The sequence below is a fragment of the Crocuta crocuta genome, unplaced genomic scaffold (genome assembly GCF_008692635.1).
Source record: "Crocuta crocuta isolate KB4526 unplaced genomic scaffold, BGI_CrCroc_1.0 scaffold3, whole genome shotgun sequence".
Classification (NCBI taxonomy): domain Eukaryota; kingdom Metazoa; phylum Chordata; class Mammalia; order Carnivora; family Hyaenidae; genus Crocuta; species Crocuta crocuta.
In genome coordinates, this window is record NW_027529934.1 from 6,496,711 (window position 1) to 6,524,217 (window position 27,507).

The 27,507-nt window shown below is 35.2% G+C and overlaps 1 protein-coding gene and 1 pseudogene across 1 annotated transcript in view; both read left to right on the plus strand.

Moving 5' to 3' along the window:
- Positions 1-2,880, plus strand: part of LOC144230936 (cullin-4A-like) — a 49,516-nt pseudogene extending 46,636 nt beyond the window's left edge.
- Positions 1-27,507, plus strand: part of XPR1 (xenotropic and polytropic retrovirus receptor 1) — a 207,008-nt gene that overhangs the window by 111,753 nt on the left and 67,748 nt on the right. Inside the window, exons 3-4 of the mRNA XM_077763224.1 lie at positions 16,119-16,220; positions 26,531-26,751. Coding sequence (XP_077619350.1) covers positions 16,119-16,220; positions 26,531-26,751 — 323 coding nt within the window. The remainder of the gene's footprint in view (positions 1-16,118; positions 16,221-26,530; positions 26,752-27,507) is intronic.

Sequence of the window (27,507 nt, forward strand, 5' to 3'; positions counted from 1 at the left end):
GTAGGAAAAATGTTACTCATTGTTAAATGAGCACACCTAGAGCTCAGACCTTGATTTTTAAATACCATCTCCAACAAAAAGAGTCAGAGCTCTTAGAAAGAGATTGGTTCCAGGGCCGGGGCAGGGAAAATACGAGATGAACTTTGAATATCTTTAATACCCGACAATAAATTCTCACAAAAGGATGGGGCCATGTCAAAATGACACAAGAGCCAGCCCCAGCCTGAAGAAGCTCCCAAAGTCCAAAGCAATAAAATAAAGGATAATATTGTATTATAATCCATAGAATAACTATCTACAGGTCCATATTGATACATAGATAAACCAGGCATGGAGCCTGCTTGGGATTCTCTTTCTCTCTCTCTTTCTTTGACCGTCCCATGTATGCACACATGCACATGCTTTCTCTCTCAAAATAGATAAATAAAAGTTTTTAAAAGAAGACTTAAAAAAAAGAAGTAACAAGAGGAATGTAAAATCACCATTAGACAAACCACCACAGTATTTAACTGATGCAGGCAAGATAACCTACAGATGCTTAATCAGTAGGCAAAAATTTGAGAAGCAGGAAGATACTTATCAATACAAAGAGGAAAATAGTAACTTCACAATGCAGAATCTAGGCAGACACCCTTTACGCAAGTAATTTAGGTAAACGTCAACAAGAAAATAAGACATATCAACATCATGTACCACCTGACATAATGCATTGTGAAGAGCACATCATTTCTTTTTTTTTTTTTAATTTTTAAAAATATTTATTTAATTTTTTTTTAACTTGAAGAAATAAACATAATTTATTTATTTATTTATTTATTTTTTGTTTTTTTTTNATGAACATTGGGGTACAAGAGCACATCATTTCTGCAGTTTTCTTGACGAAAAGGCATAACTTGAATGTACGAATGAAAAAAAATGAGACAAAAAAACCCTTACAGATACTGTACAAAAAACTCATCAAAGTCTGGTAATCATCAAAGGGTCAAAGTCATGTAAGGAATTGTCACAGATTGAAGGAGAATTAACAGAAAAATAACTCATTGCAATGTGGGATTCCATCTTGGATCCTTATACAGAAAAAGACACAGGGAGAAAATCTGGTAAAATTATAATTAGGCCTATAGTTTTACATAGTATTGTACCAACATGTTAAGTTCCTGGTTTTGTCAATTGCTGTGGTTGAACTGTCAACACTGGGGAAAACTGGCTAAAGAGTATACATAAACTCTACTATTCTTGCAACTTTTAAGGTTAAAATTATTTCACAATAAAAAAGATTAAATTGTCTAGAGTTTGAAGGCAAACAAATTTAAAAATAAACAACAATGTAAACCTAGACAAGAGAATGATATAATTGTGTTACCATTCCTCATGCTACTTAATTTATGAGAGCCTAATAAAAAATCTTAAATATCAATGTTAGATACTCAACAGCAAATATTTTTAGGCACCGTGCTATTGACTAGGAAGGCACTGATCAAGAATGCTAACATAATCCCTTTGAGAGAAAACAGATAACTAATGAAGTAATTGTAAGAGCAATGCATGTAATAAAAAAGAAAGTACAGGGTGCTAAGGGAGCATGACAACAGGAACTAAAGCCTATGTGAAGTGGTCAAGCAAGTCTTCCAGACAAAATGACACTCCAATTGAGATATAAAGAAGGAACTGAGGGATATGGGGCAGGAGGAAGTGTGTGAGTGTTGAGAGCATGGCTGACTTGAGAAAATTAGCCAGTACTGCTAAGCCATACCAGGTGAAAGTAATCTAAAATGATGTTAGAGACAGGAGGCAGATGAAGGAGCTTGCTGTGAGATTTGTAAAAGATAGTAAGGGGGGCATAATATGGTCTGATGCACTTCTACACTTAAAACAGGACACAAAATACATCCATGGAGGTGAATAAGTTCTAACCACATTTAGGATATCTGTTGCCAGGTGAAACAGCATGTGTTTAGAGAAGTCAAGACAGTGTAAGTATAAATTCTATGTTTAGGCAACTTTATCATACAATATATTTCTTAAAACAAATGCATACACTCCTTAGTGTAAATGCAGGTGACTTATACCTGCACTCTCCAGATGACTTAGCTATTTAAACTCAATTCATCTAAACATCTTTCAGCTCTCCTCTGTGTCTTACGCCAAGGTCACAAAACTTTGTACACACCTTGGCACCTGTATTTCTTTCAGCGGCCTGGTGTAAGCAGTGTACTTGTCACTCAATAAATATTAGGAGAGATCATAATTATTTCAATAAAGATTTTACTTAATTTGAGAGTAAGAGGTGTTTAATCCTACCTTCGCTTTGGCGATTCTCAAAGTCATCATGTGCTCCTTTGAGAGACAGGAGGATGTGCCCTGTGCTACAGGGTTACAACTCCACATCCTCGGTGTTTAACTCTAAACATTCATTAGTACCTCACTGACTCTTTCACAAGGAAATCAGACCTTAAGTTTAACATATAAAAAGCATCAAATAAGGAAAATAAATATTCAAATATATAATCAATACAGTATTTCTAAGAAGCAACAGGGTGGGAATTCTCCTTTATAAAAGGACAAACACTGTTCAGCGCTCCTAAGACATAAAAATAAAATCAAAGACACCCTTAAAACTAGCAATCTTAACCATAAGTTCACAGATCAACTTTAAGGAATTCCTCCTGAAACTAGATATAAAATCCTAGGACACATCTTTTTTTTTCTTAAAATACTTAAAGTGACTTATTTCCCTTACAGAAAATTAAGACTTACTGCTTCCAGAAAGCTAAAATTTCTGAAGAGAAGGGGATACAACAGCAAGTCTTTCCTGTTCCAGAATGCCTGGAACAAATTAGTGCAAGTGCACTGCAGTTGACTGAACTTATTGAATGTTAGCCAGTGAAAAGCATTGCTTTTTTTCTGAACTTATTGAAATCTTTAGTGGTAGAATTTTTATTCACATAAAGATAAGTAAAGTTCCTGTATTTGGGAAACATCCTGAGAAACATTGTAAACAACAGCTCAGAGCCTTAAGAACACTGAGAAATGGCTTTAGTTACTAAAGGAAGGAATCTGAAATATCTAAATAAGCTGGAATAGATTTAGTGGAATAATAAGACTTTAATTCTTATACCAAAGTTTATGTGTTTCTCAGATTCACATTTAATAGTTTCTATTTAACTTTGTTAAAGAGTAGTGTAAATAAATACTGCAGACTAAAATACCTGATGATTATGATTTTGGCTATACAAAACCCTCTACATGTTACGTCCTTCTCAAAGTCATAAAGAACTGCATAAATTTAATCTTAGTCATGTCTTCGATCTTAATTCAGGTGCATTCCCCAAAAAGATTTAACAGAATTATGGGGCTTGAGGGCTTCACACAGAAGCATCAACTCTGACCATTTATTTCTGGCACATAGAGTTCAGAAGCAGACCTATAAATCTTCCATGAATGAAGCAGATCTTCCTAGAAAGCTATAAATAGGACATAATGTACAGTCTCTAGTGTTTATACAGCATTCAGACTCCACAGCAAAACTTAATTTTAGGTCACACCTCCACTTATTAATTTATATAAAAATTAAAAATATAAAAGCTTCCTGTGGTAAGAGTAATTAATTAGCCTTTGTTATGAAAGATCATCAGGACTCCCAACCATTCATGACTATCTCGGCCACTCTTCTGAAATATTTTTCCATGAACAGATATGTATGTGTATGTGCTGTACAGAATTAGGATCATTATCTATGTGTGCATAGTCTATATTTTTATGTAACATTCTGTTAGGAGTATATAACATTATTATAAATCCTTTTTATACCATTATTTTAAAGGCTTGATAGCCTCTCATGTGAATGTTCTGGAATTTGATTTCATATTATTTGGAATTTACATTTTTTCAAAATTTTGCTACTTTAAACCATGCTAGAACAATTTTACCCTTGCATTTTTTATTCATAAATCTGATTCTAAGAAAAAGTCAAAGAATCTGAGAATACTTAACAATTTTAAAAGGGAACCTTAAAAGTTTAAAAGAGAACCAAATTATAGCTAACAATTATTGAATATTTACTATGTTATATAATAAATTGTGTGGATTATGTCTCTTAACATTTACAACCACAGGATAGGTAATATTTTTATTCCCAGTTTTAAAATGGAAAAATAAGGCTAAAGAAGGAAACTGTCCATAGACACAAAGGTAGTTAAGTGGCAGAGCTAGGATTAGAGCCCATGTCTTAGGCCTAAACTTTTAACTACTACAATAACCTGTTTCTCAGTGTTCTCAGTGAATTGATGAATGTAAAAGTACTAAACAAAAGTAAGCAATTAACCCAAATCAAATTTAATCATGAGCCAAATGGCTATATTTCCTGAAAAGAAGTAGAGAAGTATAACTCTGCCAGACACTGATTTTTCTAATTCACTATCAACTATACTATTTGTAATTTACTATATTAAAAGATCACCATATACAATTTTTTTAAAATAATATATACAATGAGAAGCCACAGCCAATTTATATGTAGTTAATATTCTATAGAAATCTGCAACAAATGTACTAAAAGAATTACCATTTTTCATTTTATAATTCTTACACTATCAAAATGACTAAACATTTAAAAAAATTTTAAATTCCTTTAGCTGCATTTAAAACAATATTTTATTTTAAAATGTAAATAATTACAATATATCAGAAATTACATTTAAACTATTTAAATGTGTACACAATCTTTTGTCATAATTTAAATATATGTAAGAAAGTTTTCCAAAGTTCTTTTAGAGGTTACAGGGGCCAAAAACATTTGAAAAAACTTCATTGAATTTTGCTCATGCTAGAATTATCACTTTCATTTATTATTTTTTGTTTGGCTTTGGCTTTTTTTTCTTTTGCTTAGCAGATATTAGGTAAATATTCACTGAGGTGATAAATACTTTTTATTGTGTCAGACTTAGTGCCAGTAATTTCATCTCAATTACATGTCCCTCTCAATCAGAAGAAGTGTTTGTTGTTCTACCATGACTATTTTAAAAGCACATTAAGTTAAAACCTCATATGATGGAACCTCAAAATAGATCAGAAAATTTTGCTGAGGACCCTTCTGCGTAGTTGGATTTTGCAGAAAATAGCAGCTTTAATTATGGAATTGGAAATTTGGAGCTGCAGGGGGACCGAGAGATTGCCTAATGAAATGCTTTCATTTGTCAAAGAGAAAACAAGAGCCAGAAAATCACTTACTCAAGCTAATACAGGTAATTGACAATAGAACCATATCCAATCTGTCACTAAAACCTACTGATTTTACCCTCATACTGTCTCTTAAAATTTTCCACTTCTTATCTCTGGTGACTTCACACTAGTTAAGGCTATCATGGTCCCTCAATTGGTATCTAGGTACTAGTCTGAGTGGTCTCCCCATATCCCTTCATTTATAAAGCATATCTGATCACAATTATTCCTCTGCTTAAAATCCTTCAAAGGTGTGTCCTTGGTCATAGGAAAAAGGCTAGTCCTTTATCCTTCAAGACCGTGACCAATCAGACCCTTGCTTGCCTGTTTGGCCTTAACTGGCACCATTGTTGCCCTTGCTCCCTGGATTCCAGTCACATACTTTTTAGTTTCTCAAATGTACCATGCCTGTTTGCACAGCATCTGTATGCTGCTGTTCTTGCATATATGCTTAGAGCACACAAGCTGTGTCTAAATGCCTACTTACCCTTCAGATTTCGTCTTAGATGACCCTTCTTCAGAAACCCCCACATCTCTGGTTTATCTATATGATGGAATACTACATGGCAGTAAGAAAGAATGAAATCTGGCCATGTGTAGCAACATGGATGGACCTTGAGGGTGTTATGCTGAGTGAAATAAGTCAGGCAGAGAAGGACAAATATCATATGTTTGCACGTATAAGAGGATTAGGAGGAACTTGACGGAGGAACAAGGGGGAGAAGAAGGGGGGAAATGGTGGGGGAAAGGGAGAGAGGCAAACCATGAGAGACTCTTGAATGCTGATAAAATCTGAGGACTGATGGATGTGGGGAGGAGGAGGGATGGGCATGGAGGACGGCACTTGTGGGGATGAGCATTGAGTGTTATGTGGAAACTAATTTGACAATAAACTATTTGTAAAAAAAAAAAAAAGGAAAAAAATAGAGTACCCAGCGCCCCCCCAAAAAAAAAGAAAGAAAGAAACCCCTACATCTTCCTTCCCTCAGCTCCTTGCAGACTAGATAGATCACACTGCTGTTTTTTTCTCATCGTTGCATTTTCTTCAAAACCCACATTACATTTTGTGTATTTTTGTATATTTGATTAAAGTCTGTTTCCTCAGGTAGAATATAATCTCTGAGAGTTGAGTCTACATGTACTTCGCTTATCATTGTATCCCTAGTGCCTGCCCCATTGCCTGGTACATACAAGGGACTTAATATTGTTGAATGAATGACTCCCGGTTCTATTTCTACTACACCAGTGATTTTAGAGTAACATTTTTATTTTTAAAATCTTCTTAGCCATATGCTTTATATAATTCACCCATCTGTTGATGAAGTAGCATTTGAGAAAAAATAGAATTTCAAGTTATTTATTCCTAATTTGTAAATCGCACTTTAAAAAAAACACCTTTTTTTCTTAAAAATGTGTAATCAGTAGTGCTAAATATTCTTCCTAAATGTGATGGAACCCAGTCATATGTTAATTTTTATTCATCAGCTCTTTCATTTATGAGTAGTTTTTGAGAGACTAAGAAGTCATAGAAACTATTGGATATGGAATATAATAAAAATATAAAGGGGTGATATTACAGTTAGTGCCTCTGCAACTAGTGATCCACAGAATAATGTTCTTGGAAGTTTTACCAGATACTCTGCACCCCCTCTCCCGTCTTTTCCCTGCCATTCCCCCTCTACCCCAAAGAAAGATTATATTCTTACAAATAACTTTGAGAAACACGATGTACTATATCTCCTTCTCATATAATAACAGTGTATATTAGCATAGTAATGCTTCTTTAGCCTTAAAGCAGAGTTTTTCAGCCATGGCCCTGTTGACATTTTGGACTGGATAATTCCTTGTTGAGAGGGAGGGGAGAGAGGATGATATCCTCGCCCTTGTAGGATGGTTAGCAGCATCCCTGCCCTCTGTCCATTAAGTGCTAGTAATACCCTTCCTGTTGTGACAACCCAAAATGTCTCCAGCCATTGCCAAATAACCCCTGGGAGGCAAAACCATCCCCAGTTGAGAACTATTATCTTAAAGAGTTCAGTTGACCTCTTTTTGCACTCATATTTCCCAAATTTATTTGAATTCCTTGGAATTCTTCTTTCATCTCATACCTAATGCCCTGGGAAATGCTATTTTTTAAATAGTAAAAGTAAACTAATTCTACTTTTAATTTTTCTACTTTTTAGATTCCTGCTTAAAACCCTTCAATATTTTCCATTGCAACGAGAATAAAATTCAAACTCTTTAATATGGCCTTCCTACATGTAAAGGCCTTTGCCTACCGCCCTAATCTTAGCACCTATCACTACCAGCTGTCAGTTCTGTAGTAACCTGCCTTTCAGGTCCTCAGGAACCCCAGTTCCTTTTCTGATCCGTTATTGCCACTCTTAGGAATCATTTTGTTTTTGCTCTTTCTTGTTCTTTAGGTTCAAGTTTCAGATTAAATGTCATCTCCTAAGAAGAGATCTTTTCTAACCATCTCTTTCCCTGCCTGAAGGATAGCTAAACATCCTAGTACCTACCTTTCTTCTTATACCCTGTTGCCTTCACAGCACTTTTCAGTTTGTAATTCTTTTTTTATTCATGTGAGTTCCTTTTTGTCTCAGTCGTAGAATGCAAAGTCTTTGAGAGACAGGAGCCACATCTATTTTGTTCATTATATATATATATATATCTCCCCATCATTTAGCACAGAGCCTAGCATCTAATAGGCACAATAATTATTTGTTGAATAAATAAATGAATGTTTTAATTTATCAGTGCTTTAGGAGCTAAAATGTATTTTATTGAGATATAATTCAGATACAATAAAATTCACCCTTTAAAGGTATATAATTTAGTCATTTCTAATACATTAACAAATTTCTACAACTGTCTTACTATCCAATTCCAGAACATTTCATCACTCCTTATGCCCCTTTCCCCCAGCCCCTGCCAACCACTAATCTACTTTCTGCCTCTGAATTCGTCTGTTCTGGACATTTCATATAAACGAAATGTGTGGTTTTTAGTACCTAGCTTCTTCCCTTTGCATACTGTTTTCAAGATTTGTCCATGCTGTAGCATGTAATAGTACTTTATTCATTCTTATGGCTGAATAATATTCCATTATATGGATAGGCTATATTTTGTTTATATATTCATCAGTTGATAGACACTTGGATTGTTTTCCCTTTTTGGCTGTTATGAATAATGTTGCTGTAGACATTTGTGTACAAGTGTTTGGGTCAACATCTTTTCACTTCCCTTTGGTATAGTACCTAGAAGTAGAATGGCTAGATCATATGGTAACTCTATATTTAACTTTTTGAGGAACTGCCAAACTGTTTTCCAAAGTGCTTGTACCATTTTTACACTCCCACCAGTAATATAAGAGGGTTCCAGTGTCTCATCATTCATGTCAACATTTGTTATTGTCTATCTGTCTGTCTCTCTCTTTTTTAATCATAGCCATCCTGGTGGATATGAAGTGGCAATGTGGGTTTGATTTGCATTTCCCTAACAATTATTAATGTTGAAATATTTTAATATGCCATTGGCCATTTATATATTTTTCTGGAGAAATGTTTATTCAGATTCTTTGCCCATTTTTTAATTGGGTTACCTGTCTTTTTATTGTTGAATCCTAAGAGTTCTTTATATATTTTGGATACTAGACCTTATCTGATATATATATGGTTTGTAGATACTTTCTCCCATTCTGTGGTGGTTCTTTCACTTCATTCAAAGTGCTCTTCGAAATACAGAAGTTTTAAATTTTGATCAAGTCCAATTTATCAACCTTTTCTTTCATCTCTTCTGCTTTTTGTGTCATATCTAAGGAACCATTGCATCATCTAAGGTCATGAAAAGTTATGCCTCGTTTCTTTTGAGAGTTTTATAGTTTTAACTTTTACATTTAGGTCCTTAATTCATTTAGATAAGTTCATATATGGCATGAGGTTGGGGTGCAACTGAATTCTTTTGTGCAGGAATATCCATTTGTTGGAATTTCATTTTTTAATGTTTATTTTTTTTTTTTGAGAGAGAGAGAGAAAGAGACCGACGGAGTGTGCAACTGAGGGAGAGGCAGAGAGAGAAGGAGAGAGAATCCCAAGCAGGCTCCATACTGTCAGGGTGGAGCCCGATGGAGGGCTCTATCTCATAAACCATGATACCATGACCTGAGCCAAATTCAAGAGTCAGATGTTTCACCAACTGAGCCACCCAGGTGCCCCTGGAATTTCATATTTTAAAACTTTATTAAGACGTCATAACTTTTCACAAAAATTAACATTGTTTCAACATTTACAATTCCAAAAAATGATGTATGAAGCGCATATTGTCTACCAGACATGATGTTGGGCATAGGCTCTAAAAAGATTTAAAAAATCCCTGCCTTCAGTTTCTCCTAGAGCTGTAAATCAAGAACATTGAAAATTGTAATAAAAAGTTGAATGGAACACATAAGGTATTTGAAGAAATTAATAATGGTTTTAAGAAATGAGTTTTTGAGAGACTGCATGTGAAAGTAAGATGACAGTTCTGATATAAAAAGAAAAATATTCCTGACAATTGCTGTAATTCCTGATACTTGATGGTGTTAAGTGTCATTTGATGACAACAATTCCTGACACTTGGTGGTGGTTGCTATGCAATAGGGATGTTTTACCTTGATTAGTACTCTTAGAGTCATTTGCTATTAACTTCCTAATTTGGGGGGTGGATGAGAAAGAAACTTTGATCTCCAAATTTGAGGTGAAATTTTGATCATAATAGAAATGACAAAATCTCTTCCTCATTTTCTCTCCCTCTCTTTAAGTATAGCTGACTTAATTCATATTCATTTAACTCAGAGCAAAGGATTCTCTATAGCAGTGTTCTTTGAGTCACTCTTGACCAATTCTGGAGGTTTTTCACCCCTTTATCTTTCTGTTGTTTCCCCATTGATGCTAATCTTAGAACTGTTGATATATCTTGTTAAGATTTGCAGTTCTTTATGCTATCTTTTTTTTTTAAAGTAGGCTTAATGTTTTGAGATTAATTATTGAATTCAGGGCACGTTAAATTCATTGTATTAGTGTGCTTGGCTGTCATAACAGAATACCATAGACTGTGTGGCTTAATTAGTAGAATTTTATGATCTCACAGTTTTAGAGGATTGAAATGCAAGATCAGGTGCAGGCTTTTCTAGAATGGTTCACAGAGGGCCTCTTCTGGCTAGTTTTCACCTGCCTTTCCTCATTGTCCACATTACATATTTCTGATGTGTCTTTCTCTTCACATAAGGACACCAGCCCTCTTCGAATAAGGTCACATTCTTATGACCTCATTTAATTTTAATTACCTCTTCAGAGGCCCTACCTCTAAATACAATCACATTGAGGAGACACCTGGGTGGCTCAGTTGGTTAAGTGTCTGACTCTTGATTTTGATTCAGATTATCAACTCACTCAAGTTTTTGAGTTCAAGCCCTGTGTTGGGCTCTGTGCTTACAGTGTGGAGGCTGCTTGGGATTCTCTCTTTCTTTTTCTGCCCTTTCCCTGCTTGTGTGTTCTCTCTCAAAATAAATACATAAACGTTAAATACAATCACATTGGGGATTAGGGATTCAACATATAAAATTTGGGACAGGGTGGTTGCACAGTTCAGTCTATAACACTTCAGTCACAGATAGATGTTACTTTTATATTCTTTATTTTATAATAAGAAAATATAGTGAGTTTCTGTAAAATTTACATTATTACTGGAAGGGGGAAAAGACCTCATGTCATCTAGGCTCTCCACACCTGTATTTTCTCACCTGTAAAGCAAGGGAAATTAGCTAGTTGATTTCTGAACACTAAAATTCTGTTTCTCCAGTTTAGGATTATTGATTTCTAACATTATTCAGCAGATAGGTAATAGGAAGCATAATAGAAATTGATGTTCTAGAAATCAGCATTGTACAACTTCTCATAACTGAGGTGAAGGGCTTAATCATCCTATGTTCATATAAATTCAGATACAGTTAACTCTTTTCAACTAGCTATGCTGGTTAGGTTTTACTATGTATAATTTAAAGATTTGTATGCCACGTTTCTTTTTTTTTCTTCCAGTTAATAACACTCTTTATACAATGTAATTTATTTATCATTCATGAATACATCTCATTGTAATGAATCAAGCAATACAATGAATATAGATAGCGAAATATGAGATTCCCTCTCATACCTTCTCCTCTTCCAGACGAAATAACCACAATTAACAGTTTGGTATGGATTCTTCCAGTCTTCTTTCTATGAATGTACATATGAATAGTGATATATGCATATATTTTTTCATAAATGAGATCATGCTGTATATATTCTGTTTTTTAAATGTTTTATCACCAGTGTGTCTTACAATGTTCATACATACCAGGATTATGTATATCTTTTGTAAATGGCCACATAGTGTTATATGATATTATTATAATTTGATTATCTGTTTCCCTTTTGTTGGATGTTACTTTGTTTTATTACTGTTAAAAACAGTGTTGCATGAACATCCTGTACACACATCCTTCTGTGCAGAGTTTCCTTTAGAATATATTTCTTACATGTGGGATTGAACACACTGAAAATTTTGATGGCATTCCTAAATGGATTTGCAAGTTTACATTCTCACCAACAGGGAGCAAGATTTTATTTACCTTTACCATTGCTGAAATATTTTAATGGAATAAATATTCCATTCTGATGGTTTAAAAATTATATTTCATGATTTCGAAGTAACATCTGATATCTAGGCTGTTGAGTCTCATTTCCTTGTTAGTTGGCCATTTGTATTTTTCTATGGATTCCTCTAATTTACCCATTTTTCTTATGAAATATCTTTTAATACTGATATGTAAGAAATTTTTGAAGTCTATTTTGCATGTGAATCCTTTATTTTAAATGTTGCATATATGTTTTCCCTGTCTGTTACTGGTCTTTAACTTTGCGTCTGGTATCTTGTAGAATGTAGATTTTTCATTTTATGAAAATGTCAGTCATTCTCTTTATGGCCTGTTTTGTGTAGTGTGTAGGGTAACTTTCCCCATGTGTAATTATTTAATTTTTTTTTTCTGGTATTTTCTAGTATTGTTTCTTTAACTCCATTTAGAGTTATTTAAATGGACAACTCAACCCTAATTTTTATAGTCCATTCTTTCCTCACTGATTTGACGCTCCCTTTATCTTAAATCTCTATGTACAGGTTTCCCCAAAAGTAGACTGTTCCTATGAAACCTTTCATAAGCCAAAATGATGTAACATGAAGATACTGTTACCATTAATTTATATAGAAACAATTTTTAGTGTTTCCAGGCCCCTAAAATATTCTCTCTTATGCTTTTTCTGATACGTTAGGATATACTTTGGTAACAGATGCACAAAATAAATCCAGATAAAGCACAGACGCTCACTGACATGGTTCAAAGCTATGGCGGCTTAATGCTGAGATACTGAGTGCAGTTTCCAGGGAAGGTGCTTCATAGGGTCACCCTCACTGCCCAGGGTGCTGGATGCCTTTGTAATGGCTTACTGCAAAACAAGTGCTGAAAATTTAAAAAAAAAAAATTTCTTTTTTGTAAAAGCAGAAATCCTCTTCAGGTTTCTTTTCAGTTAGCAAAAACAGGTACTGATGTTGTGTCTTTTTATGTAAAAGCAAAATGATGTAACTTGAACTTCCAAAAACAGGAGGTATCTGTATTTGCAGATCTATTTTTATGTATAATTCTTCTCTCTTTTTGATATTATTTTTCTCTCTATTTGCTATTACATTTTAGTGTTGCTGTAACCTTACTTTACCCTCTTCTAATTTGTGGCTATTAAGTTATATGTGAACCAGAAATCTACATAAGAGACTGCTGGTATTTTAGATAAAACAGTCTCTAATTGAGGAAATGAAAAATTTGTATGAGATTGATTCATGATTCATGAGTAGAATGTTGCATACTTTAATACATAAAATTTATTATATGTTTTAGTTTCGCAGAGGCTTATTTAGATTTTTTGGTTTCTGTGCTCTTGGTAATATTTTAAATAGTTGATGTTGCTGAATATGCAACCTCTATATAAATATTAATATGTTAAAATTATTTTAAAAAAGAAGCTATATTTAAATCACTTTGGTGAACAACTTTATTTCCATCATTTCATGTTAATGTGTGTTAATGAAAGCTCTCTGTTAATTGGGAAACAAAGTAAATATGACCAAGCCCATATTTTGCTTTTAGGTTTTCTTTCCTAACAATACAATAAAGAATAAAATAAAAATGAAAAGAAAATAGGTAATTAACTCTTATTTTAAATCAGCTATGGCTAGATGTTATTATAAGAGTAGCATCTGTTACCATGGATCATCTCTAACTCAAAGTCACCTTGAAAGAAAGCTTTGACCTGCTTTATACTTTGAAAAAATAACTCCCAGTGGCCTTGGGCAGCTATAGCCTTTATTGTACCTAAATTACTGAGCTTACATGAGGAAATTAAAGTGGCCATCCTTTCTTCACTGAAAAGTCAGTAGAATCCTGCATTATCTATTAAGTTCTAAAGCATGAGAAATAAAGAAGTAGATATATGAATAAAAGTCAAGATTTTGTGTAGTGGTATTTTTTTTAAAACATTATTTTTTTTTAATGTTTTATTTATTTCTAGGAGAGAGAGAGAGAGAGAGAGAGAGCATGAGCAGGGGAGGGTCAGAGAGAGAGGGAGTCATAGACTGAAACAGGCTCCAGGCTCTGAGCTGGCAGTCAGCACAGAGCCGGACGCAGGGCTCAAATCCACGAACCGCGAGATCATGACCTGAGCGAAAGTCGGACACTTAACCGACTAAGCCACCCAGGCGCCCCTGTAGTGGTATTTTTTTTCGCATTTGTGTTATTCAAATTAAATGAATAGATTTGACGTGCTCTTTTTGACTTCATTTTATTTTTTTAATTAAAAAAATTTTTTAAGTTTATTTTTGAGAGAGAGAGAGACAGAATGTGAGGCAGAGAAAGAGAGAGACACAAAATCTGAAGCAGTCTCCAGGCCCTGAGCTGTCAGCACAGAGCCTGATGCAGAGTTGGAACTCAAGAACTGCGAGATCATGACTTGAGTTGAATTCAGACACTCAACCGACTGAGCCACCCAGGTGCTCTTAGAACTTCACTTTAAACTTGGTGTTTCTTAAAGTATCTGTGATACAGAGAATTAGTATATATGTATGTGCTGCATGTTACTCAGGGAAATACTATTTTCTTTTATTCCTGGACAGTCGAATTGTTTAAGGGCTTTTGGAATTGCACTAAGATTTGAAACATCTGAGGGACATAAAATAATCTATTCTTTTTCTAGACATTTCAGGCTTAGGATGCTCAAGAGATACAGAAATAGGATAGTTCTGTATTATGATTAGCATCTGGAGTCTAGTCAAATCTCACTTGGACAAAAAATATACCCTTTTAGGCTTGGGAGGGAGTGGGTTTCCTGAAGCTACATATATCTGTACTTACTAATTAGTACTTACTAATTCAGTAAATTAATAGCTATATGATAGAACTTACAAAGTGGATCCAGCCTGCAGAGACAAATATCAGTTGACCTACACTATATTTTTAAAATATCTAGATTTTTGACTTCTTCTGAAAATTGGAAGATCTGACAACTGTAACCATCTATCACCACAGGGCAGCAACTAGCTAGATAGGCATATGCTCTCACTTGCCAGAATCCATGCCACTCCTTATCCTGAAGATGTCAGTTGCCATTTATCACGACACTTGCACAGTCACCCATTTACTGAACCCACTTATGTTCATACCCAGCATCTGTAGCCTTAAAATATCTAATTTATAACTATCAGTCTATATTTTTCTATACTGGTGCAACTGAGTGTAAATGAGTAGCAATTTAATATAGTGGGAACAATCAATTCATTATTTTCCAGGAACATATTGCACATTCGTGTCTTCATTTTAGTTCCTTTTTTAATTCCTTGAAATATTTACTCTTGCTGCATCCTCTTCATTTTCATCCCCCAACACCTTGACTCTTCCTTAATCACCTGTCTCCAGTAGTGTCTTCCTCCCCTGAAGTCTTAGAACAGTTATTTTCTCCACCACTGTAAATTTATCATAGCAGAGATTTAGAGAGTCTCATCCAGTTAAAAAATGGCTACATTCCTATGAAGAGGCCTTTCAGTATTTTCTTAATATGGTTCACAGTTCATTGTTGTCATTTTGAAGACTAAGAAAGTAGTAAGTTTAAATTTTATTTCCCTAGTGTATTTTTTAAAGTTTATGTATTTATTTTTTAAAGTTTATTTATTTGAGAGAGACATAGCACAAGTGGGGGTGGAGTAGAGGAAGAAGAAGAGAGAGACAGAGAGAGAGAGAGAGAACGAACCCCGAGTAGGCTCCACACTGCCAGCCACAGAGCCTGGTGCGAGGTTCAAACTCATGAAACTGAGATCATGACCTGAACCAAAACCAAGAGTCTGACATTTAACTGACTGAGCCTCGTGCTCCTTTATTTATTTTTGAGAGAGAGAGAGAGTGAAAAAGAGATAGAGTGCTTACCCAAGTGGCAGAGGGTCAGAGAGAAAGGGAGAGAGAATCCCAAGCAGGCTCTGTTCCATGCTAGGGTAGAGCCCAACTCGGGGCTCAATCCTAGGGACCTTAAGATCATACTTTGAGCTGAAACCAAGAGTCGGAGGCTTCAGTGACTGAGCCACCCAGGTGCCTGTTTTGTTTTTGTTTTTGTTTTTCAAGAGGCTTCACGCCCAGCATGGAGCCCAATGAGGGGCTTGAATTTATAACCCTGAGATCAAGACCTGAGCTGAACTTAAGAGCCCGATGCTTACCCAGGCACCCTTTCCCTAGCTTTCTTAATTGACCTTTGGACATTAAATTTAAATATTGTTTTCCTTGTTTTCAGTTACAGATGAGGACACAGTAAAGAGGTATTTTGCCAAGTTTGAAGAAAAATTTTTCCAAACCTGTGAAAAAGAACTTGCCAAAATCAACACATTTTATTCAGGTGAGTAGTTTTTTGCTACAACACAGAAGAGACAATTTCTGCTTTTAGGAAAGAGAAGCTCTGCATGTCATTGTTTAACCTTCTGATCATTATTTTAAAATTGGGGCTTGTTTTTCCTCCTATACTGCATTTAGGGATATTTTCTATTGCTGAGGTAGGAACATATCTAGTACTTCAGTATTTAAGCTTCATATGGTCATTGACTAGATTCTTTTGCAGTTGCAGGGATTTGGGGACCTCCTTGTGAACCAGTACCTTGATTGAGTTTCACTAAAGTCCAGTCTAAAGCTCTGAAGAGTCAGAAATTTGATTTTATCAGAGCTAAATTACACAGTTCCTGGTTATTAACTACATTTCTTTGTCTTTCCCTTGTATGGAATACTCATTTCTATTTCTCTAGAGCATTGTACCCAGAGTGGCATCTACAAGATGCTATTGGAGTTGTGGAGAAAATACTAGAACTTTATTTATATCTGACCCTTTAAAATTCTGTTTTTTATATATGTTTACTCCTCTAGTTTTTTAACCTCTGTTTTTTCATCTCACAGAGCTCAAGTTTCTTGACTCCTTCATCTATTCCAGTTGATAGGGCCCCTCCCAGAATTACTTCCCTCTCTATTAGTCATCTTAACTACTTTGTCCCTGTGCTTTTTAATCCTTTTACCTTCATTGCTTTGTATTGTTTCTGCTTAGCAGAATTCGAGCTGTGAACCAGTTCAGACTTTCTTTCTCCATGCCTATCCCCTGGCTGCGTAGGATAGCTAGGGAAAAAAAATCACATACCAGAACAAATTTGAACCAGTATGAATTCATTGTTACACTCTTAACTGTGTCCTCAAAGCTGCCTGCCCACTGGTCCTATCAGTGCCCTTTTCCATGCTCCAAAGTGTTTTCTAGATCCAATTTCATTGTCTTGAATTTTCTGACCCCACCATCTTCTCCATCATGCTCATTAATTATATCTCTTTCTTTACAAATAAAAATAAAGGCCTTCAGCTCCTTAGGCAGACTTAGGCCACCCCTCCCCCTAAATACTTGTTGACATTCTTACCCTTATTTATTTTCCTCCGGTCTTTTTGGAAAAGATATCCCTCTTCAGTCCATGACAAATCTCTACAACTCCTGACTGAATTTTAGCTCCTCAAGACTTGTGCCAGTAATTATTCCTTTTAAGAGTTAATAAATAAATGCATCGATTTCCCTTTTTACTGGTTTAGTCTCCTTAGCAAGTCACTCCCTTTTAGCAAAAAAGAAACAAAAAAAGAAGCAAATGCCTTAGTTCTCCTTATCTCTCCCTTATGGCTAGACTTCCTAGGCAAGGAGAACAGTTTAGGCAGAGACACAGAGTCATGAAAGGGCACAGCTTATATGCATGTCCTTTGCACTACATTCTAAGTACTTAGAATGCAGAGACAAAATAGAAATATTATTTGAAACTGTGCCATGTATACATTTTCAGCAAGGGAAAAAAATGTACAGAGAAATTGCAGTGTGCAAGAACAGAGATAATTTCCACAATTAAGAGTAGGAGTGAAAGAGGAACTAGCAGTGTAGACAGAGAAGGAGAGGGTGGCATGTAATGAAGAATGAAGAGGAAGCTAAGAGGAAAGCATTTGTAGGGGAAAGAGTGTTTAGACCAAGAAAAGGCTATAGGATATGATGTAAGGCTGTAAATGAAAAATTTGAAGGTCACGTTTATTAGGAGTTTTTTGGTGGGTGGAACGATCTCTGAGCCCGATTCTACGTGGATTATTTAGATCACAAAGAGTAGATAATGCTTATTGGTATACAAAGAAAAAAAAATGCTGTTAATAAGAGATACATACTTTTTACATGTTGAGTTATAGTACAATCTAGATACAAATTTGACCCATTACGCCTAGTCAGATATGTGTGTTTTATGTATCTATGCATCTGTATATGTGTATATGCAGTATATATAAATAATTGATAGTTTTTCATGGAATAATATCCTTACTATGTATAGTATATATTCTGTTTTCTATATTTAATTATTTCCATTTGACTTATAAAATGCTCATTTATGATCCACACAATTGCTTTTATGGCCCCATATTGAGTTATAACACTAGTTTGAAAAATGTTATTTTAAATTTCATTATTTTTCAAAAATAATTTTAGGCTTTCTACTACTAAAACTTTGGAGGCTGTGATTAAATGACTTCCTTTTTCGTAGTGTATTGGCAGGGCCTGTAGGGCATGTCTCCTGAAGTCACCACAGAGTAGGTACAAATTGATAGTCTTCAGACTGACTTTTTGCCAGGTCAGGAAGTGATGGGTAATATGAAGACATGATTGACAGAAATAGAATTTGGCACTTGTTCTAGACGGTATCATTTTTCTCCTTATTTAGCCACCTACTCCATGGCAGATTGTCTTATAGACAGCAATCCTCAGAGACTAGGGCACAGAAAAACTATAAATAACTAAAATAACAAGGATGAGTTCAGCTTATGAACCTATCTCCACCACTTATATCTCACAAATTATTGAATGGTCAGCTAGTAATGGTTACTTTTAAGTGAGATATAGTCTTGACTAAAAGTATTAAGTACCCTAAATAAAGCATAGAATGGATACTACTAAAATGTACGTATTTATTTTCATACTAGTTCTGTTACCTACCAGTCACATTTTGGATTTTTGAACCTTACTATTTTGTTTAGAAGTTTACCATTTAACCTTCTTAGGCTTCCATGTACCTTCTTGTAAAATGAGCAAATTTATTCCCAGCCCTCTAGAGCTCCACTTCTGATGAGTCAGAAACTATTAACAATAGTTTGATGTCAGTCATGTAAGTCATTGTATTGCTCTTTATTTATATTAATATACAAAATCTTTAAATATTTGAAGTCTGTGGGTGGAAAGGGAGGTTTTTTTTAAAGGAAGGCTCTTTTTGGTGATAACATTGCTAATTACTGAAGTCTCCTAGATCGCTTCTAGTATTAAACCTGGCATCAATCCTGGAGGCTATAGTGTCAGAAACCTTTCTTTGTGGTGATTGGTAATATCCTTTTCCATCAGTAACGTTAATGACTTCATGTTATAATATCTTTCTCTTTGAACCAGTTTGCTTTCTCTCCATTCAAAATACTTAACTTCTAAGTAGTGCTTTTATGTGCCTACATAAAAACAAAATGTTAGAATGTGTCTGTTGCTTTTAATACTCCATTATTAAAACAGGCGAGCCTTTTTTGTTGTTGTTGGAATGTTTTTTTTTTTTTTTAATGTTTATTTATTTTGAGAGAGTTCTGCAAGCAAGAGCAGGGAAGGGGCAGAGAGACAGGAGAGTGAGCATCACAAGCAGGCTCCACCTGTCAGCGCAGAGCCCAACACAGGGCTTGAACTCATGAAACCATGAGATCATAACCTACTGAGCCACCCAGGCACTCAGGTTGCAATGTTTTAAATAGCTAAGAGCTTCTTCCATTGTTTCTAAACAATGTTTTTTCTGACCTGTCCCAATTTTTAGGCTTCTGAAAATATTTTATATTCAAGAAATAAATCTGTTTTCTAATGCCATAATTTTCATACTTAAAAATAACACTACTGCAATTTCCTTCCCTCCTACCTTCCCTCATTCCCTCGCTCTTTTTTGGTAAAGAAAGGAAAAGCTCATAACACTGCTGTGAATTCAGGATAATTGCAAAGTACTGTGGAAACTGACATGAACCATTGATTTTGCTTGGAGGAAAAGAGAGGGATTGAGGAAAAACCTACAGAAGAAGTAAAATTTAAATTGGATCTTTGGAAATGTGTAGGCATTTCCACATGCTTTTGGAGGAGCATATTGAGGATAACAGTCAGAAAGGAGTTGGAGTGCAGTTTCCAGGGAAACACCTGCATCGTGACATCAAAGTACATGACATATTTGGGAGTGAGGAGCATAACAAATAGTCTGCTGAGGCTGGAGTTGTTTTATTCACACATGAAAATTTTAGATTTCAGTATCTGAGGTGTAACAATCTCAGGTAATAAGAATTCCAGATAAAAGCAGAACAAAAATTTCATGTAATATATCAAAATTAACTATCCTGAATCATCTAGGATGGGTCAGCCTTCTTACACATTTTGTATTTCAGATAATACTGACGTCCATAAATTGAATTAGCAAGATCATAACATTGCAAGATAAGTATACAAAAAATAAAAGTATTCTAAAACACCAACTTTATTTTATCAACATTGAGTCACATAACTATAATAACTTTGTTATTCTGAAGATAGCTTATAGTTCTGAAATAACTTTTTTTTTAAAGTAAAATATATATAAATTTGGTGAAAACTAAAAAAAAATTTTTGTTGGAGTGCCTGGGTGGCTCAGTCAGTTGAGCGTCCAACTCTTGATTTTAGCCCAGGTCATGAGCTCATGGTTCGTGAAATCGAGCCCGTGTCAGTCTCTGCTCTGACAGCTCAGAGCCTGCTTGAGATTTTCTCTGGACTTTCTCTCCCTGCTCGCACGTGTACTCTCTTTCAAAATAGACAAATAAACTTAAGTAAGATTTCGTTAACCCTGTAGCTCTTTAGGCAACATATAGGTGCTTTGAAAGTTTTTGAATGGTTATTGGAAATTTTTATCAACATTTTATTATCTGAGAGCTTATGGCATTAAGTATATATTCTTAAAATAATCTGTTCTCATTCATTCAGTTGATTTACTGGAATGAGTAGAGATTGCCAAGATAGTCTATTTTTATCAGTAGTTATAAAATTACATAGAAATATTCAATTTTTTAAAAGTATTTGTAGATTTTAATTCATACACCAAAGTACATTTTTATGTACACATATACCTTTTTCCAGGATCTGTGCTATACCATCTATTTGAGCTTTATGGAGACCCAACTCTAGAAAACTGTGGTGTCATTGAAAAATAGATTTGGACACTTGTCAACAGCAGTGTTTCCATCCCTTTTAAACCTGTTGATAAGTATTAAGCACTTTTTCTAAGTGTAACACCATGACTATGGTAATACTGAATTCTTTTTTGAAATTACATATGCTTTATACACCCCTACTTCCAAACAAAGATTTTCCCGTATATGCTCTTCCAGATAGCCTTCCCTTTAAGGAAGAGAATCACTGGTTCATACACTAGCAAAATACCCCTGGTATTTATTAATCCTCTATTTCTGTATAAGCACTTGGATTACTAGAGAGTTTTTCCCACATATTCATTCATTCATATATTCAGTCAACAAACATCGATTGAGCCTACTATATGCAAGCTCTTAGAAAGATGGTGATAATAATCCATACAAAAATTTATATTAATAGCAGGATTTATATAGTAAAAAAAATAGAAACAATTCAATTGTACATCAACATGAATATTTAAACAAAATGTGGTCTAGCCACCCAGCAAAGTATAATTCAGCAATAAAAAGAACAAACTCCTATGGATGAACCTCAAATTCATTATGCTAAGAAGCCAGACAGATGCAAAAGATGACATATTGTATGATTCCTTTATAAAAATGTCCAGAAAAGGCAAGCGTATAGAAACAGAAAGCAGATCAGTGGTTACTTGGGGCTAGGGGTGGGAATGAGGATTGACAGCCAGTGGCCATGACAGAAGTGTATGGGATGTTGGAAGTGTTCTAAAATTGGATAGTGTTGATGATTTCACAACTCTGCAAATTTACGAAAAATCAACAAACTGCTTATTATGGGTGAATTCTATGCTGTGTAAAGTATACCTGAAAAAGCTATTAGAAATGAGGGCTGATGGGGGTTGGGGAGAGGGGAAGGGGGGTGATGGGCATGGAGGAGGGCACTTGTGGGGATGAGCACTGGGTGTTATATAGACACCAACTTGACAATAAACTATTTAAAAATAAATAAATAAAATCAGTACAATCTAAGAAAAAAAAAGAAAATTGTTCACCGTTAAAACATGAAGATTCTTTTTGCTCTCAAGAGACGCATTGGCCTTAGAGAGCTCACAGCTATTTAATAAAACAAATATATAAACAGAATTATGTTCATTGTGCTTTATGTGCATGTTTGTGGTCTAATGAGAGCCCTTTAGAGGGAGTTTCAAGTTGTAGCTGAGAGTTGTTAGGCAAGAAAAACTTTACATAGAAAATAATATTTGAGATTAGCCTTGTAAAATGAGTAAGGAGTTTGCCAGATGGGGAGGCATTTGTTTCATGACATTGCTGGTGTGCAGGAAGTAACAGTTCTTTCTTTCCATTTTTTGGACTATTTTCATTTTTAATATCCATATGATGAAAGATGTAAATAATTACAAAATTTATTGACAACTGTGGCTAAGGATGATAAACAGATAGCAAATTCATATATCAATCTTTTCACAGTAAAAGTTGATCATTCATATTACTTAGGATTTTCTGGGTTTGGGATCTTACGAGTTACCTAAGGTTTTTAATTAGCAAAGTAATTTATAGTTGACCTTGGATAAAGTTTCACATTATTTCATTATATATTGTGTTTGTGTATACTATTTTTTCAAATGGTTTTTAAGTGCTTAGGACATAAATACTTAAGTTGTTTATAAAACAGAAGTGTTAGATTATATCTTTTGATCTAGGAGGATCATGAGAAAAGTACTGAATCATTAGGTGCACAGTGAACCAAGAAAGAACCAAAAAGTTCTGTATTGTTTTTGATCAGAAGGATAATAAGATAAACAACTTTGCGATAGAAATGCTTGATTCTACAATAAGAAACTTGAGATTCATTTTGCCTTTTCAGTTTGAGATTTGACAATAGGTAAATAGTTCTTTTTCTTCCACTATGGAAGATTAGTAAGAAATCCTGAAAACCTCTCAACTACAAAACAGTAAAATGCATAAAATATTCAAAATTATTAGATACAAAATAAAATATATGCTTAATATGGCTAAAAGCATAGAAGAGAGTATCAAAACCATGAACAAAAAGGAAACTATCAACATTGACTTTTTAAAATAACCAATTAGAACTTTTAATAATGAAAATATAACCACTGAAATTAATATCTTAACCAATTAAATTTCTAAATTAGGTAGAGATTAAGAGAGAATTTATACACTTAAACATAGAGCTGAAATAGTTACCCAGAAGGCAACAAAAAGAGAGAAGAAAATATAAACTATGTAAAAGAGCATGAAGGTCAGGAGGCCATAGTTTGTATCTATGATTTTACTTTTTCCACTGTCCATTCCATATTACCTTTGCCCTCAGCCAGAAGCCCAGGTGACTAGGGTTCTTTAGTGGATAGAATGACCCAGACTTCATTTCCTAATGGGTCTGAATCCTCAATAATTCTTTTTTTTTTTTTATATCTATAGTTTTCCATTAACTTTTATTACTTGTCATGGAAATGCTAGGATTTGTTCCAGAGAGTCTCCTGGGTTATGGACACAGTCCTCCCTGCTCCTATTGTATATCAGCAATTCACTTTCCCCTTGGTAATTGGGATCAATCACCAACCAGTAAACAACTTCTTTGCCTACTGGTTCAGGGAGACCCAAATGGCCAGGTGTTTCTCATCTTCTGATTTAGTAGAACTGTTCTTGTATTCCTCTGAAAGAAGCGTTTCTCCTTGAGAACTAACCAATAGGCAGAGCTCAAGTTGCAGACTGGGAAGCAAAAATTTGAGTGAGTGAATTTTTAATATAGTAGTGAAGGAGCCACTCCCACTTCCATCCCTCTGTATTTTGGCTGTGTTTGCGAAAGCATCAATATAATGGCCTTAATACTACAACGTGTAAGGCAGAACCCTATTCTTCAAGAATTTTGTCTCACAACTCATTTTGATAAGTCTTTCTTTGAGCTAGCAATTTCTGGATATGTGGTAGGACTATTATATTCCATGGATATGCTTACTGTTTTACTGCCTTTGCTGTGAAATGAGGTGGGTTTTTTTTTAATCAGAAACGAAACTGTGTGTATGCCATGAAAATGCATAAGGCATTCCAGTTAATAGTGGTGCTAGCCAGAAACATTATGAGCAGGGAAGGCACAACCATATCAAGAATACATTTATTCCATAGAGGACATACCTACCCCCTGCATCCAGTTGCATTCAGCCTGCCACTAGGGGGCTGACCAGTACTTATGGGAAATGGTGCCATTTCTGGGGCTCAGAGACAATGCTGGCATCTGCTGCCAGATAAGAAGCTGCATTATTAGGTGCCTGGCTGCATACCAGGTGCTAGAGTCTGTGTTTTTTGCTCCAGTGATGATACCACATCTAGAATAGCAGCTGCCATTAGTGAACACCTGGTTAAATTTGCTGTAATCCACAGTCATTCTTCAAGATCCATCCAACTTCTGCACAAACTAAACACATGAATTAAATGGGAAAGTGATAGATATCAACATCCCTGTATCTTTCAGGCCTCTGGTTGTGGCACTAACCTCTGGAATTCCCCTAGGGATGTATTTTTGCTTCTTGGTTATTATCTTGATAGGGAGAAGTCTAGGAACTTCACTAGTCCTTCCTACAATAATGGCCCTTACCCCTGGGTCAGAGTCAGTGTGAGGTTTGTACAAGTGTCTTGGTGTTTCTATTTTAGTTATACATTCTAGAACTGGGAAAGTAATCATACAGTGGGTTCATGGACCATCTGGTCCACTGTAAGTTAAACCTGGGTTAGTATTCCATTGTCATCTGAACACTATAAATCTCCATTTGACTACTGGACCAAGTGGCATTTGGAGTCTCTAGAAATTTGCAACCAGAATTACATGGTAGCATAATTCTAAGGAGGCCTCTGAGATCCTATCCTCCTGATGTATTCTTTATCTTTTCCCAGTTATTCAGTCAAACATCTATCTAGGTATTGGCTGTGAAGGGATTTTGCAGCTGTATTTAAGGTCCCAAATCAGTTGACTTTAAGAATGGGAGATTATCGGGGTGCCTGGGTGGGTCAGTTGGTTAAGCATCTGACTTCTGCTCAGGTCATGGTTTCATAGCTCTTGAACTCAAGCCCTGCATCAGGTTTTGTCCTGACAGCTTAGAGCCTGGAGCCTGCTTCGGATTCTGTGTCTCCCTCCCTCTCTACCCCTCCCCTGCTGACACACTCGTGCATGTGCTCTCTCAAAAATAAATAAGCATTAAAAAAAGAAACAATGAGAGATTATCCCAAGTGAGCCTGACTTACTCATATGAGCCATTAAGAGAGACTGAGCTTTTCCTGATGAGAGAGATTCAAATCATGAATATTCACAAAGTTATACAAGCATTATATAATTACAGAACATGTTCATCATCCCCCAAAACCCCCATTCCCATTAGCAGTTGTTCCCCATTCTTCCGACCCCCTAGACCCTGGCAAACACTAATCTACTTTATCTGAGTCTACCTATTCTGGACATTTCATATAAATGGAATAAGAATAAGATGACATGTAGCATTTTGTGTCTGCTTTCTTTCACTCACCATGATTTCTTCAAGATTCATTCATGTCATAGTATGTATCAGTACTTTGTTCTTTTTTATGACTAAATAATATTTCCGTTATATATATATATATGTGTGTGTATATACATATATGCCATATATCACATATCCTTTCATCAATTGATGGATATTTAGGGTTTTTTTTTTTTTACTATTCTTTCAGGTTTTTTTACTATTGTGAATACACATTCATGTATACATACAAGTTTTTTTTTTAATTTTTTTAATGTTTTATTTCTTTTTGAGAGAGAGAGAGACAGCGTGAGCAGGGGAGGGTCAGAGAGAGAGGGAGGTACAGAATCTGAAACAGGCTCCAGGCTCTAAGCTAGCTGTCAGCAGAGAGCCCGATGCGGGGCTCGAACCCACGAACCGAGAGATCATGACCTGAGCCAAAGTCAGATGCTTAACCGACTGAGCCACCCAGGCGCTCCTATGTACAAGTTTTTGTGTGAATGGGTGTTTTCAGTCCTCTTGGGTGTCTACCTAGGAGTAAAATTGCTGCATCTTAAGGTAAGTAACTCTATGTTTAACTTTTTGACAATTGACTGTTTTCCAAATTATAATGTGGCTGTACCATTTTGCGTTCTCACTTTTCATGACTTTTTAAAAATTCTGTATCTTTATCTGTAAAAACAAAGGGTACACTTGAGGTTTTACAGGGAGGGAAATGTGGGATAGAATAATAAAATGAAATGTTATACAAAAACATTTTTTTCCTATCCAGTTCTAAATATTACATGTAACATTTTTTTCCTGAAATTTTAGGGAAACAAACTAGAATAAATACTAGAAATTCAGAAGTCAGTGAGAACTTTACCAGCTTTTTAATCTTGATGTTTGGAAATTCTTTTTTCTTTTTTCTTTCTTTTTTTAATAGAAAAGCTTGCAGAGGCTCAGCGCAGGTTTGCTACACTTCAGAATGAGCTTCAGTCATCACTGGATGCACAGAAAGAGAGCACTGGCTCTACACTGCGACAACGCAGAAAGCCGGTCTTCCACTTGTCCCATGAGGAACGTGTCCAACATAGGAATATTAAAGACCTTAAACTGGCCTTCAGCGAGTTCTACCTCAGTCTTATCCTGCTGCAGAACTATCAGGTACTTCAGTTTTTATCCTGGAGAATGGAATCTTCAAGTAATTGAGAAATTTGGAATTAACCTGGAACTATACTAATGGGCCAATTCAAAAAGGGAAGTCTAGCACGCTATTATTTTTTAGGTTCTTAATGTGATTTCAGGTGTTCTTATGGGCTAAAAACCATATGTCAAAGGTAGCAAAATAGTATGTTAACAAGATTTCTATTTTTGGGACGCCTGGGTAGCTTAGTCGATTAACCAACTGTCTGACTTCAGCTCAGGTCACGATTTCACGATTTGTGAGTTCAAGCCTCACATCAGGCTCTGTGCTGACACCTCAGAGCCTGGAACCTGGTTCAGACTCTGTGTCTCCCTCTGTCTCTGCCTCTCCCCTGCTCCCACTCTGTCTCTCATTTTCTCAAAAATACACATAAAAAATGTTTTTAAAAAGATTTCTGTTTTTGAAGATCAGTTTTCTAAAACCTTTTGTACAACATTCACAATTTCACTCAGTTTGCTTCCTATTTTTAGAGCATCTCTGGTAGTGGTGAATAGAAATAAGAAATTGTATATATCTACCCAACCACTGCTGGCTATGTAAGAGCTTTGTATTTCTCCACACCTATAGCAAAATTTCCACAAAGGCTTTAGTCAGTTAACTTTCCTGAAACTAGCATTAATAATATTATAAAAGATACTGACTTTTCAGCTTGCCACTAAGAATCTTTCCAATTTTATTATCCATAGACTGCGATATGACTCTATGATAAAAAAAAA